Source organism: Oncorhynchus nerka, linkage group LG3 (assembly GCF_034236695.1).
Source record: "Oncorhynchus nerka isolate Pitt River linkage group LG3, Oner_Uvic_2.0, whole genome shotgun sequence".
In the NCBI taxonomy this organism is placed as follows: domain Eukaryota; kingdom Metazoa; phylum Chordata; class Actinopteri; order Salmoniformes; family Salmonidae; genus Oncorhynchus; species Oncorhynchus nerka.
The window spans coordinates 67,265,484-67,279,600 of record NC_088398.1 but is presented as its reverse complement, the minus strand read 5'-3'; the positions used below and the strand labels follow the sequence as shown (position 1 = coordinate 67,279,600).

Genomic DNA, 14,117 nt, shown 5'->3' with positions numbered 1-14,117 from the left:
GAGAGAGAGAGAGAGAGAGAGAAAGAGGCAGGGAGAGAGTCAGAGAGGGTGAGAGTCAGAGAGAGAGAGAGAGTCAGAGAGAGGGAGAGAGTCAGAGAGAGTGAGTCAGAGAGAGAGAGAGAGAGGGAGAGAGTCAGAGAGAGGGAGAGATTCAGAGAGAGAGTCAGAGAGAGTGAGTCAGAGAGAGAGAGTCAGAGAGAGAGAGTCCGAGAGAGAGAGAGTCAGAGAGAGGGAGAGAATCAGAGAGGGAGAGTCAGAGAGAGAGAGAGTCAGAGAGAGAGTCAGAGAGAAAGATTCAGATAGAGAGAGAGAGCCAGAGAGAGAGCCAGAGAGAGGGAGTCAGAGAGAGAGTCAGAGAGAGTCAGAGAGAGGGAGAGAATCAGAGAGAAAGAGTCAGAGAGAGGGAGTCAGAGAGAGAGAGAGAAAGAGGGATAAGAGAGAACAGAAGAGTTTAGAGAGCATAGTGTTAACTCTTAAAGAGGCTGCAAATTTGTGCAGCTTTTTGTTAAAAATCGCGCAAAATTTCAACGTCCTGCTACTCATGTCAGGAATATAGTATATGCATATGATTAGTATGTGTGGATAGAAAACACTCTGAAGTTTATAAAACTGGTTAAATCATGTCTGTGACTATAACAGAACGTGTGTAGGAGGCAAAATCCCAAGGAAAACTGTTCACAAAAAAACAAAAAAATATCCCTCCGCCAGTCTCTGTATTGTCTATGGCAAGAGAAAATAGATAGCGCCCAGCTTACAGTTCCTACAGCTTCCACACGAAGTCGCCAGTCTTGGCAATTGGGTTGAAGTAGAAATAGGCACTTCCTGTCGTCGAGTACAACGGAGGAAGTTATGAAAGGGAGAATATGGACCATGATTTCAAGACTTGCTGCTATTGAATACAGATCGCCCCGTGATCAATTTGATCGATTATTAACGTTTACTAATACCTAAAGTTGGATTACAAAAGTAGTTTGAAGTGTTTTGTCAAAGTTTATAGGCAACTTTTTTAATTTTAAAAAATGACGTTGCGTTTTGGAAAGCAGTTTTTTCCTGGATCAGACGGGCTTCAGAAATTGACATTTTGGGTATACATGGACGGATTTAATCGAAAAAAAAAGACCCAATTGTGATGTTTATGGGACATATAGGAGTGCCAACAAAGAAGCTCGTCAAAGGTAATGAATGTTTTATATTTTATTTCTGCGTTTTGTGTAGCGCCGGCTACGCTAATTATTTTGTTTACATCCCCTTTGGGTATTTTGGGTGTTGCATGATATCAGATAATAGCTTCTCATGCTTTCGCCGAAAAGCATTTTAAAAATCTGACATGTTGGCTAGATTCACAACGAGTGTAGCTTTAATTGAGTACCCTGCATGTGTGTTTTAATGAAAGTTTGAGTTGTATCGAGTACTGTTAGTTGTCACTCTGAAATTTCCGCTGATGTTGATCCCTGTACAGGGACAGGAGCCATAAGAAGTTTTAATTAAAGCCCATTCTTACATAACACACACACACCTTACAAAAAAGGACATTAAATCCTGCCTCACACCTAGTGTCGTGTGTTTCAAGGATTTCTGTGGCACTAATCATGTTCAGAACAGCATGGCTTCTGTCCACTCCTGTACAAGCCTGAGAAACATCAAACACTACATCCAATGCCCACAAGCAATACATTAACTACCCCCCCAAATCCAACTCGTAACAAAAACATTCACCAGTCCAGCAACCCCCCGCCAATAAAAAAAACATTAATCAGTCCAACCCCCCGCCCGAAACCCAACCCATAATAAAAATATATTCACCAGTCCAACAACCCCCCACCCCCTAAACCCAGCTTCAAATACCTCACTACCCTGCCTAGGCCTTGCCACAGTACCAAACCCAGCTTCATATACCTCACTACCCTGCCTAGGCCTTGCCACAGTACCAAACCCAGCTTCAAATACCTCACTACCCTGCCTAGGCCTTGCCACAGTACCAAACCCAGCTTCAAATACCTCACTACCCTGCCTAGGCCTTGCCACAGTACCAAACCCAGCTTCAAATACCTCACTACCCTGCCTAGGCCTTGCCACAGTACCAAACCCAGCTTCAAATACCTCACTACCCTGCCTAGGCCTTGCCACAGTACCAAACCCAGCTTCAAATACCTCACTACCCTGCCTAGGCCTTGCCACAGTACCAAACCCAGCTTCAAATACCTCACTACCCTGCCTAGGCCTTGCCACAGTACCAAACCCAGCTTCTGGTTCCTCACTACCCTGCCTAGGCCTTGCCACAGTACCAAACCCAGCTTCAAATACCTCACTACCCTGCCTAGGCCTTGCCACAGTACCAAACCCAGCTTCAAATACCTCACTTCCCTGCCTAGGCCTTGCCACAGTACCAAGCCCAGCTTCAAATACCTCACTACCCTGCCTAGGCCTTAACACAGTACCAAACCCAGCTTCAAATACCTCACTTCCCTGCCTAGGCCTTGCCACAGTACCAAACCCAGCTTCAAATACCTCACTACCCTGCCTAGGCCTTGCCACAGTACCAAACCCAGCTTCAAATACCTCACTACCCTGCCTAGGCCTTGCCACAGTACCAAACCCAGCTTCAAATACCTCACTTCCCTGCCTAGGCCTTGCCACAGTACCAAACCCAGCTTCAAATACCTCACTACCCTGCCTAGGCCTTGCCACAGTACCAAACCCAGCTTCAAATACCTCACTTCCCTGCCTAGGCCTTGCCACAGTACCAAACCCAGCTTCAAATACCTCACTACCCTGCCTAGGCCTTGCCTCAGTACCAAACCCGGCCGCTGGTTCCTTTACCAAGCCAGCCTCAAACAACCCCAAACTTCTGCCCCATCACCTAGCAGATATGAGTGGACACCGTGGGCACTGGGGTTGGAGGGGAAGAGAGGATGGAGGTTGTTTTTGGGGTAGAGTGACAGATGTCAGTGGGTGACAGCCGGTTAACAGTGTTTCACACATGTTGTGACATATCCCTCTCACTCTCTCAGGTGGAGAGTGTGTGCAAGGCAGGCAGGATGTGTTCAAATCAGCCAGGTCAATGATACAAGTCAATTATCGACATCCATCCATGTGACATAAAACCCGTCCACTAGAGGCTACAGTGAGCACTGTTACGTTAAAGTAGGTTTTGCTCGGTCTTTGTGGACAGGGATGCCGGATGGCTGTAAGCATCTCGCTCATATTCCAAAGTTCAAATTCAATGATAGATAGATGTTTTTGATATCTCAAACTTGAACCCTTACCTTAACCATTCAGAGATAATGTCTAACCTTAAGATTTCTGAGATTTGCCGAAACTTAACCCTAACCTTAAAAATGTGAAGTTAATGCCTAAACTTAACACTAAACACTTTGACATTTGGTTGGGCATCTCTCCAAACCCAGCTCGGGGTAACCCAATCCCCAAAAACACACACACACACTCCATTAGGGCAGTGGGCAGAGTGAAAATAGTTATCTGGTTGTATTGTATATCTTCAGACAGTGAGAACAGTTTGTCCCCCTGATGGAACTGTTCAGCTATCATGGCCATTTTAGCCACACAAGGCAGGTTATGGCAGATACACCACATGCGAGGTACATCAGACATAGCCTACCACGTAGCCTGTGTCAGACATAGGCTACCACTTAGCCTGTGTCAGACATAGGCTACCACTTAGCCTGTGTCAGACATAGGCTACCACTTAGCCAGTGTCAAACATAGCCTACCACTTAGCATGTGTCAGACATAGACTACCACTTAGTCTGTGTAAGACATAGACTACCACTTAGCTTGTGACAGACATAGACTACCACTTAGTCTGTGTCAGACATAGGCTACCACTTAGCCTGTGTCAGACATAGGCTACCACTTAGCCTGTGTCAGACATAGACTACCACTTAGCCTGTGTCAGACATAGACTACCACTTAGCCTGTGTCAGACATAACCTACCACGTAGCCTGTGTCAGACATAGATTACCACTTAGCCTGTGTCAGACATAGGCTACCACTTAGCCTGTGTCAGACATAGACTACCACTTAGCCTGTGTCAGACATAACCTACCACGTAGCCTGTGTCAGACATAGACTACCACTTAGCCTGTGTCAGACATAGCCTCCCACTTAGCCTGTGTCAGATATAGAGTACCACTTAGCCTGTGTCAGACATAGCCTACCACTTAGCCTGTGTCAGACATAGACTACCACTTAGCCTGTGTCAAACATAGCCTACCACTTAGCATGTGTCAGACATAGACTACCACTTAGTCTGAGTAAGACATAGACTACCACTTAGCCTGTGTCAGACATAGGCTACCACTTAGCCTGTGTCAAACATAGCCTACCACTTAGCATGTGTCAGACATAGACTACCACTTAGTCTGTGTAAGACAAAGACTACCACTTAGCTTGTGACAGACATAGCCTACCACTTAGCCTGTGTCAGACATAGACTACCACTTAGCCTGTGTCAGACATAGACTACCACTTAGTCTGTGTCAGACATAGACTACCACTTAGCCTGTGTCAGACATAGGCTACCACTTAGCCTGTGTCAGACATAGGCTACCACTTAGCCTGTGTCAGACATAGACTACCACTTAGCCTGTGTCAGACATAGACTACCACTTAGCCTGTGTCAGACACAGCCTACCACTTAGCCTGTGTCAGACATAGACTACCACTTAGCCTGTGTCAGACATAGACTAGCACTTAGTCTGTGTCAGACATAGACTACCACTTAGCCTGTGTCAGACATAGGCTACCACTTAGCCTGTGTCAGACATAGGCTACCACTTAGCCTGTGTCAGACATAGCCTACCACTTAGCCTGTGTCAGACATAGACTACCACTTAGCCTGTGTCAGACATAGACTACCACTTAGCCTGTGTCAGACATAGACTACCACTTAGCCTGTGTCAGACATAGACTAGCATGTGGAAAGCCTGTGTCAGACATAGAATAGCATGTGGAAAGCCTGTGTCAGACATAGACTAGCATGTGGAAAGCCTGTGTCAGACATAGCTAAGAGCCTGTCTAAGAGAGATTACATGTGTACTTTATGTAAAGACTGAAAGAAACAGGTTTTCTGTCAGCTTCATGTAAATGCCTGTCTGATACAGTAATATACGTGTGCGCACACCACAAACGCCTGTCTAGGCTACAGCCCAGCAGATATACAGAGTGAGTGAGTGAGTGAGTGAGTGAGTGAGTGAGTGAGTGAGTGAGTGAGTGAGAGAGAGAGAGAGAGAGAAAAGAGAGAGAGAGAGAGTGTGTGTGGGGGGGAGGGGGGGGGGGTATAATGCAGAGTCAGACCTCTACTGTGTATCACCCACAGGAAGAGTGCATTATTAATGGTCCACATCAAGGCCTAATTCCACCCATTCATACTAGACTAATGACACACCCAACAGGGAACTCAACACACACACACACACACTTATAGTGTACAATACATTCAGTCACACACTCTCCATGACTGACAAGATATAGATAAGGCAGAAGTTTACATACACTTAGGTTGGAGTCATTAAAACCAGTTTTTCAACCACTCCACAAATGTCTTGTTAACAAACTATAGATTTGGCAAGTTGGTTAGGACATCTACTTTCCAAAAATTGTTTACAGACAGATTATTTCACTTATAATTCAGTGTATCACAATTCCAGTTGGTCAGAAGTTTACATACACTAAGTTGACTGTGCCTTTAAACAGCTTGGAAAATTCCAGAAAATGATGTCATGGCTTTACAAGCTTCTGATAGGCTAATTGACATCATTTGAGTCAATTGGAGGTGTACCTGTGGATGTATTTCAAGGCCTACCTTCAAACTCAGTGCCTCTTTGCTTGACATCATGGGAAAATCAAAAGAAATCAGCCAAGACCTCAGTAAAATAATTCTGGTTCATCCTTAGGAGCAATTTCCCAATGCCTGAAGGTACCAAGTTCATCTGTACAAACAATAGTACGCAAGTATAAACACCATGGGACCACGCAGCCGTTATACCGCTCAGGAAGGAGACCCGTTCTGTCTCCTAGACATTAATGTACTTTGGTGCAAAAAGTACAAATCAATCCCAGAACAACAGCAAAGGACCTTGTGAAGATGCTGGAGGAAACAGGTACAAAATATTCTATATCTACAGTAAAACGAGTCCTATATCGTCATAACCTGAAAGACCGCTCAGCAAGGAAGAAGCCTCTGCTCCAAAACGGCCATAAAAAAGACAGACTACGGTTTGCAACTGCACATGGGGACAAAGATTGTACTTTTTGGAGAAATGTCCTCGGGTCTGATGAAACAAAAATAGAACTGTTTGGCTATAATGACCTTCGTTATGTTTGGAGGAAAAGGGGGATGTTTGCAAGCCGAAGAACACCATCCCAACCGTGAAGCATGGGTGTGGCAGCATCATGTTGTGGGGGTGCTTTTCTGCTGTGATTGGGGGTCCCATAGGGCAGCGCACCATTGGCCCAGTGTCGTCCGGGTTTGGCCCGGGGTAGGCCGTCATTGTAAATAAGAATTTGATCTTAACTGACTTGCTTAGTTCTAAAAAGGTTGCATTTAAAAAATATTTGTACAAAGAAAATGGTGAGTACAGATGTTTTGTGGCCCCCACCCCTGCTGTAGTGTGTAGTGAGATACTCACCAGTGTAGAGTAGATAGGGAGGTCTTTGTTCGGATTGACCAGGAGAAGAATGTGTCCGATGTAGGTCTGAAAAAAACAGGCCTTATTTTACATCACCTGTAGAAATGTAAAGTGAGATAGAGCTTCTATTCCATGGACAAATGAATAAATACACAATGAAATATTGTAACATCAATGGAGGGGTATACAGTCCACAGAGTTTGGTTTAGGGCATCACTGTGTGCTCTTGAACTGAGGCATGTCTGGTCAAACTACCAGCCACTGGGGTTAACACAGAAGTCCACCTAGACCATGTAATAGGCCTAATGTCTGTAATCAAGTTGTAGCACAAAGCCCCATCTCTCATGGAGCCTGAAGGTCATGTTAGGACTAAGAACTAAATCCCTTCCCCAAACACACTGAGAGTTGGAGAGGCTTTCCAGGCCTCAGCACTACTGCTATGCTAGCCAATTGAGCTAACTGATGATAGCATCTCATCAGTCAGAGAGAGAGGACCAGGGGTAATGTACGCTAACTGCTCAAACCATTCATCCAACTATGATCAACGCTGAGTTTATGATGTTGTTATAAAGTCAATGTTGTATAGGCTTCATGATGGTGTCAAAATGAACCGTGTCTCACAGCCAAGGGAGGTGATAGGTAGGCACAGGAGGGATCCATATAGGTGAACAATTCTATATCTACGGGTGCACTTCATCTGAAGAGCTGAAACCAACTAACTGAAATACTGTGCCTTCTGTGTAAGAAAGCCTGCCAAAAAAAGGTGATTGCAATATACTATCCCCGTAAACAGGAGGTGTCAGGAAGCCTGTTATCCCAAATGTTCTATCGTGCTACCATATTATTCTTGGCACAAAACGACTCAATACATGAATATGTGCCTTCCGAATCACAAGAGGTAGGCTAAATATCAAGAAAAGAAAACAGGAAAATAAACATGACAATAAATACGTCAATAAACAGACAATAAATACATCAATAAACATGACAATAAATACGTCAATAAACATGACAATAAATACACATGTCAATAAACATGACAATAAATACATCAATAAACACAACAATAAATAAACATGACAATAAACATAACAATAAATACGCCAATAAACATGACAATAAATACATGCCAATAAACATGACAATAAACATAACAATAAATACGCCAATAAACATGACAATAAACATAACAATAAATACATCAATAAACATGACAATAAATACATCAATAAACATGACAATAAACATAACAATAAATACATCAATAAACATGACAATAAACATAACAATAAATACGCCAATAAACATGACAATAAACATAACAATAAATACGCCAATAAACATGACAATAAACATAACAATAAATACGTCAATAAACATAACAATAAATACGTCAATAAACATGACAATAAATACATCAATAAAGATTCAAATAAATACGTCAACAAACATGACAATAAAACATGACAATAAATACAATAAAAGACAATAAATAAACAATAAATCAATAAACATGACAATAAAATAACAATTATGACAATAAACATAACAAAATACGTCAATGATAACAATAAACATGTCAATAAAAGTGACAATAAATACATCAATAAAAATCAATAAAGATTCAAATAAATGAAATAAATACAATAAATACGACAATGAAGATGACAATAAATACATCAATAAAATGAAATACAATAAAAATCAATAAACATAAATAAATACACCAATAAATACATAAATAAACAAAAATAAACATGACAATAAATACGCCAATAAACACAACAATAAATACGACAGTAAACACAACAATGAATTTGTCAATAAACATGACAGTAAACACGTCAATAAACAGGACAATAAACATGTATATAAACACTTCAATAAACACTATTATAAGAAGTATTTTTAAAGTCATCTCCACCGTTGCAGTTGAATGGACATGCTCATTCCCCAATATGCACTCCTGGGAGCGTGGGCGCTTTGGCAACCTCTGCCGACCCCCTCAAGAACAGGAAAGTGTGATACAGGTAGGAAACCTGCTGGTAAAACCAAGTACATGCTATTTTACAAATCATGTAATAATGTAACTGATGATTTGTGCATAAGTACGTTAGATGGTTCCCTCATTGATCGTGTCCCTGCCTATAAATATCTGGGGATCTGAATTGATGAAAATATATATTTTAAAAAGCATGTTGACGAGTTAGTCAAGAAATTAAGAATTAAGTTGGGCTTCTTCTATAGGGATAGATGTCTTCATTAAATTGCAGAAAACAGATAATTAATTCATGTTATAGATTATGGTGATATTATATACATGAATGCAGCTACCAGTGTTTTGAAGCCCTTGGACACAATGTATCACAGCACACTTTGTTTGATAACATCTGACAGTTTTGACACCACTGCATCCTTCATCATAAAGTTGGTTGGACCTCACTAAAACCATGTAGGTCACTTCATTATTCTGTGTTTGTTTATAAAGCCTTAATCAATAAACTACCAATTTACTTAACATCATTGTTGAAATATAGAAACTCAGATTACAACACTAGATCACAGGGTTGGTTAATGCTGGAGACTCCACGTGTATCCACAGGGTTGGTTAATGCTGGAGACTCCACGTGTATCCACAGGGTTGGTTAATGCTGGAGACCCCACGTGTATCCACAGAGTTGGTTAATGATGGAGACTCCACGTGTATCCACAGGGTTGGTTAATGCTGGAGACTCCACGTGTATCCACAGGGTTGGTTAATGCTGGAGACTCCACGTGTATCCACAGGGTTGGTTAATGCTGGAGACTCCACGTGTATCCACAGAGTTGGTTAATGATGGAGACTCCACGTGTATCCACAGAGTTGGTTAATGCTGGAGACTCCACGTGTATCCACAGAGTTGGTTAATGATGGAGACTCCACATGTATCCACAGAGTTGGTTAATGCTGGAGACTCCACGTGTATCCACAGAGTTGGTTAATGCTGGAGACTCCACGTGTATCCACAGAGTTGGTTAATGCTGGAGACTCCACGTGTATCCACAGAGTTGGTTAATGCTGGAGACTCCACGTGTATCCACAGAGTTGGTTAATGATGAGACTCCACGTGTATCCACAGAGTTGGTTAATGCTGGAGACTCCACGTGTATCCCAGTTGGTTAATGATGGAGGGTTGGTTAATGCTGGAGACTCCACGTGTATCCACAGGGTTGGTTAATGCTGGAGACTCCACGTGTATCCACAGAGTTGGCTAATGCTGGAGACTCCACGTGTATCCACAGAGTTGGTTAATGCTGGAGACTCCACGTGTATCCACAGAGTTGGTTAATGCTGGAGACTCCACGTGTATCCACAGAGTTGGGTAAATCTGCCTTTTCCTACCAGGGCCCTATCATATGGAATAATCTCCAAGTAACGTTTCAGTTGGATGTGTTGTTGTCTCTGTGTCAGTTTAGGAGAAAGACTCGGGATTTTATATTGATTCATGTGTTTGTTTTGTTTGATTATTTAAATAATATTAGCTGTTTATTTAATTTGGTGTTTTAAATTGTGCATAATTTTATTTTCTGTATTGTGACAGTTTGTAGCCTATGTGTAAACCAAATACTAACCTTACCACAAAGCCCCTTTCATAAATGGGAAAGCAAAATCTGCATGGAGGTAGACAGGTATTCTTATTTCATTTCTATGGTTGTCTTTCTTCCTACTGTAGACCCTCAGGCTGTCTAGATACTGCTGCCAAAACGCCGTCCTCTGACAAAGATATACAGTAAACACTAACCCTTACAGCTACTACTGTACAGCTGGCGATGTCATCTACAAAATGGCTTCCAACACTCTACTCAGCAAACTGGATGCAGTCTATCACAGTGCCATCCGTTTTGTCACCAAAGCACCTTATACCACCCACCACTGCGACTTGTATGCTCTAGTCGGCTGGCCCTCGCTACATATTCGTCGCCAGACCCACTGGCTCCAGGTCATCTACAAGTCCATGCTAGGTAAAGCTCCGCCTTATCTCAGTTCACTGGTCACGATGGCAACACCCATCCGTAGCACGCGCTCCAGCAGGTGTATCTCACTGATCATCCCTAAAGCCAACACCTCATTTGGCCGCCTTTCGTTCCAGTACTCTGCTGCCTGTGACTGGAACGAACTGCAAAAATCGCTGAAGTTGGAGACTTTTATCTCCCTCACCAACTTCAAACATCAGCTATCCGAGCAGCTAACCGATCGCTGCAGCTGTACATAGTCTATTGGTAAATAGCCCACCCATTTTCACCTACCTCATTCCCATACTGTTTTTATACTGTTTTTTTATTTATTTATTTACTTTTCTGCTCTTTTGCACACCAATATCTCTACCTGTACATGACCATCTGATCATTTATCACCCCAGTGTTAATCTGCAAAATTGTATTATTCGCCTACCTCCTCATGCCTTTTGCACACATTGTATATAGACTGCCCATTTTTTTTTCTACTGTGTTATTGACTTGTTAATTGTTTACTCCATGTGTAACTCTGTGTTGTCTGTTCACACTGCTATGCTTTATCTTGGCCAGGTCGCAGTTGCAAATGAGAACTTGTTCTCAACTAGCCTACCTGGTTAAATAAAGGTGAAATAATTTTTTTTAAAAAGGTGCTAGCCCTACTTCCCACAAAAATACCTGAGCTGGCTGAATGCTAACTGCTAACCCTATGTTCTCTAGGAGGCCCTGCTGGGGCTGGATAGGATATGGTATCACTAATATGCTAAAATGCTGCCCTGCCTGTCCTCAGGCCTGGCCTGAAAATGAATGAGCTACAAAGTCCCCTCAGACGCTGATCGAAGGTTAGTTTAGCATTTTCACTCCTAATGGTTTAGGTGAGGATGGACAAGGATAGATGATTCTAGATCAGTTCCCAAGGGGAACTTCAACCCGGAGCAAGTTAAGGACAGTCAGTGGTTATGCCAATTTGGCACAATTTATATCTGTTACTAAATTACATCCCCTCAATCTCGTATAGTAGCATCAAGACCAAAACCCCAATTCCACATCCCTCGCAATGACCATCTCATTCTCCCAACTGTCATGCATCCATCCCCCATCCTTTTGTCCTCTTCTCCAGTACCTAGGCTCAGCTGTGTACCATCCTTCCATCCCAGCAACAGGCCCAGTCATTAAAATCCCAGTCTCAGACCACCCTGCTGGGGAGCATATGGACCATTACACTGCCTTTTTCAGCCCTCTCCTCCTCCTCTTCCCTGGTTCCATCTCTATCTGCCTCTTCCACCTCACGCTCTTAATCTCTGCTTTTCTCTCCTCCTTCTCTCTCCCTCCTTCTCCCTCCTCCTCTTTATTTTTCCCTGTCATATCTTCTTTTTCTATTGGCCATCCTGGCTCCTTTGCTTTCTCCTCATCTCATTGCTTCCCCCTCTTCCCTGTCCTCTCTCAATCTACCCAATCTTCTCTGTCCTCTCTCAATCTACCCACTCTTCTCTGTCCTCTCTCAATCTACCCACTCTTCCCTGTCCTCTCTCAATCTACCCACTCTTCCCTGTCCTCTCTCAATCTACCCACTCTTCTCTGTTCTCTCTCAATCTACCCACTCTTCTCTGTCCTCTCTCAATCTACCCACTCTTCTCTGTCCTCTCTCAATCTACCCACTCTTCTCTGTCCTCTCTCAATCTACCCACTCTTCTCTGTCCTCTCTCAATCTACCCACTCTTCTCTGTCCTCTCTCAATCTCCCCCCTCTTTTCTGTCCTCTCTCAATCTCCCCCTCTTTTCTGTTCTCTCTCAATCTACCCACTCTTCTCTGTCCTACCTCAATCTACCCACTTTTCTCTGTCCTCTCTCAATCTACCCACTCTTCTCTGTCCTCTCTCAATCTACCCACTCTTCTATGTCCTCTCTCAATCTAACCACTCTTCTCTGTCATCTCTCAATCTACCCACTCTTCTCTGTCCTCTCTCAATCTACCCACTCTTCTCTGTCCTCTCTCAATCTACCCACTCTTCTCTGTCCTCTCTCAATCTACCCACTCTTGTCTGTCCTCTCTCAATCTACCCACTCTTCTCTGTCCTCTCTCAATCTACCCACTCTTCTCTGTCCTCTCTCAATCTACCCACTCTTCTCGGTCCTCTCTCAATCTACCCACTCTTCTCTGTCCTCTCTCAATCTACCCACTCTTCTCTGTCCTCTCTCAATCTACCCACTCTTCTCTGTTCTCTCTCAATCTACCCACTCTTCTCTGTCCTCTCTCAATCTACCCACTCTTCTCTGTCCTCTCTCAATCTACCCACTCTTCTCTGTCCTCTCTCAATCCCCCTCTTTTCTGTTCTCTCTCAATCTAACCACTCTTCTCTGTCCTCTCTCAATCTATGCAATCTTCTCTGTCCTCTCTCAATCTACCCACTCTTCTATGTCCTCTCTCAATCTACCCAATCTTCTCTGTCCTCTCTCAATCTACCCACTCTTCTCTGTTCTCTCTCAATCTACCCACTCTTTTCTGTTCTCTCTCAATCTACCCACTCTTCCCTGTCCTCTCTCAATCTACCCACTCTTCTCTGTCATCTCTCAATCTAACCACTCTTCTCTGTCCTCTCTCAATCTACCCACTCTTCTCTGTCATTCTGTCATCTCTCAATCTACCCACTCTTCTCTGTCCTCTCTCTGTCCTCTCTCAATCTACCCACTCTTCTCTGTCCTCTCTCAATCTACCCACTCTTCTCTGTCCTCTCTCAATCTACCCACTCTTCTATGTCCTCTCTCAATCTACCCACTCTTCTCTGTCGTCTCTCAATCTACCCACTCTTCTCTGTTCTCTCTCAATCTACCCACTCTTCTCTGTCCTCTCTCAATCTACCCACTCTTCTCTGTTCTCTCTCAATCTACCCACTCTTCTCTGTCCTCTCTCAATCTACCCACTCTTCTCTGTCGTCTCTCAATCTACCCACTCTTCTCTGTCATCTCTCAATCTACCCACTCTTCTCTGTCCTCTCTCAATCTACCCACTCTTCTCTGTCCTCTCTCAATCTACCCACTCTTTTCTGTCCTCTCTCAATCTACCCACTCTTCTCTGTTCTCTCTCAATCTACCCACTCTTCTCTGTCCTCTCTCAATCTACCCACTCTTCTCTGTCCTCTCTCAATCTACCCACTCTTCTCTGTCCTCTCTCAATCTACCCACTCTTCTCTGTCCTCTCTCAATCTACCCACTCTTCTCTGTCCTCTCTCAATCTACCCACTCTTCTCTCTGTCCTCTCTCAATCTACCCACTCTTCTCTGTCCTCTCTCAATCCCCCCCTCTTTTCTGTTCTCTCTCAATCTAACCACTCTTCTCTGTCCTCTCTCAATCTATGCAATCTTCTCTGTCCTCTCTCAATCTACCCACTCTTCTATGTCCTCTCTCAATCTACCCACTCTTCTCTGTCCTCTCTCAATCTACCCACTCTTCTCTGTCCTCTCTCAATCTACCCAC

At 43.4% G+C, this 14,117-nt stretch overlaps 1 protein-coding gene across 1 annotated transcript in view; it reads right to left on the bottom strand.

Moving 5' to 3' along the window:
• Positions 1 to 14,117, bottom strand: part of LOC115126000 (unconventional myosin-XVI-like) — a 344,854-nt gene that overhangs the window by 211,181 nt on the left and 119,556 nt on the right. Inside the window, 1 exon segment of the mRNA XM_065005768.1 lies at positions 6,652 to 6,717. Within this exon segment, the coding sequence (XP_064861840.1) occupies positions 6,652 to 6,717 (66 nt within the window).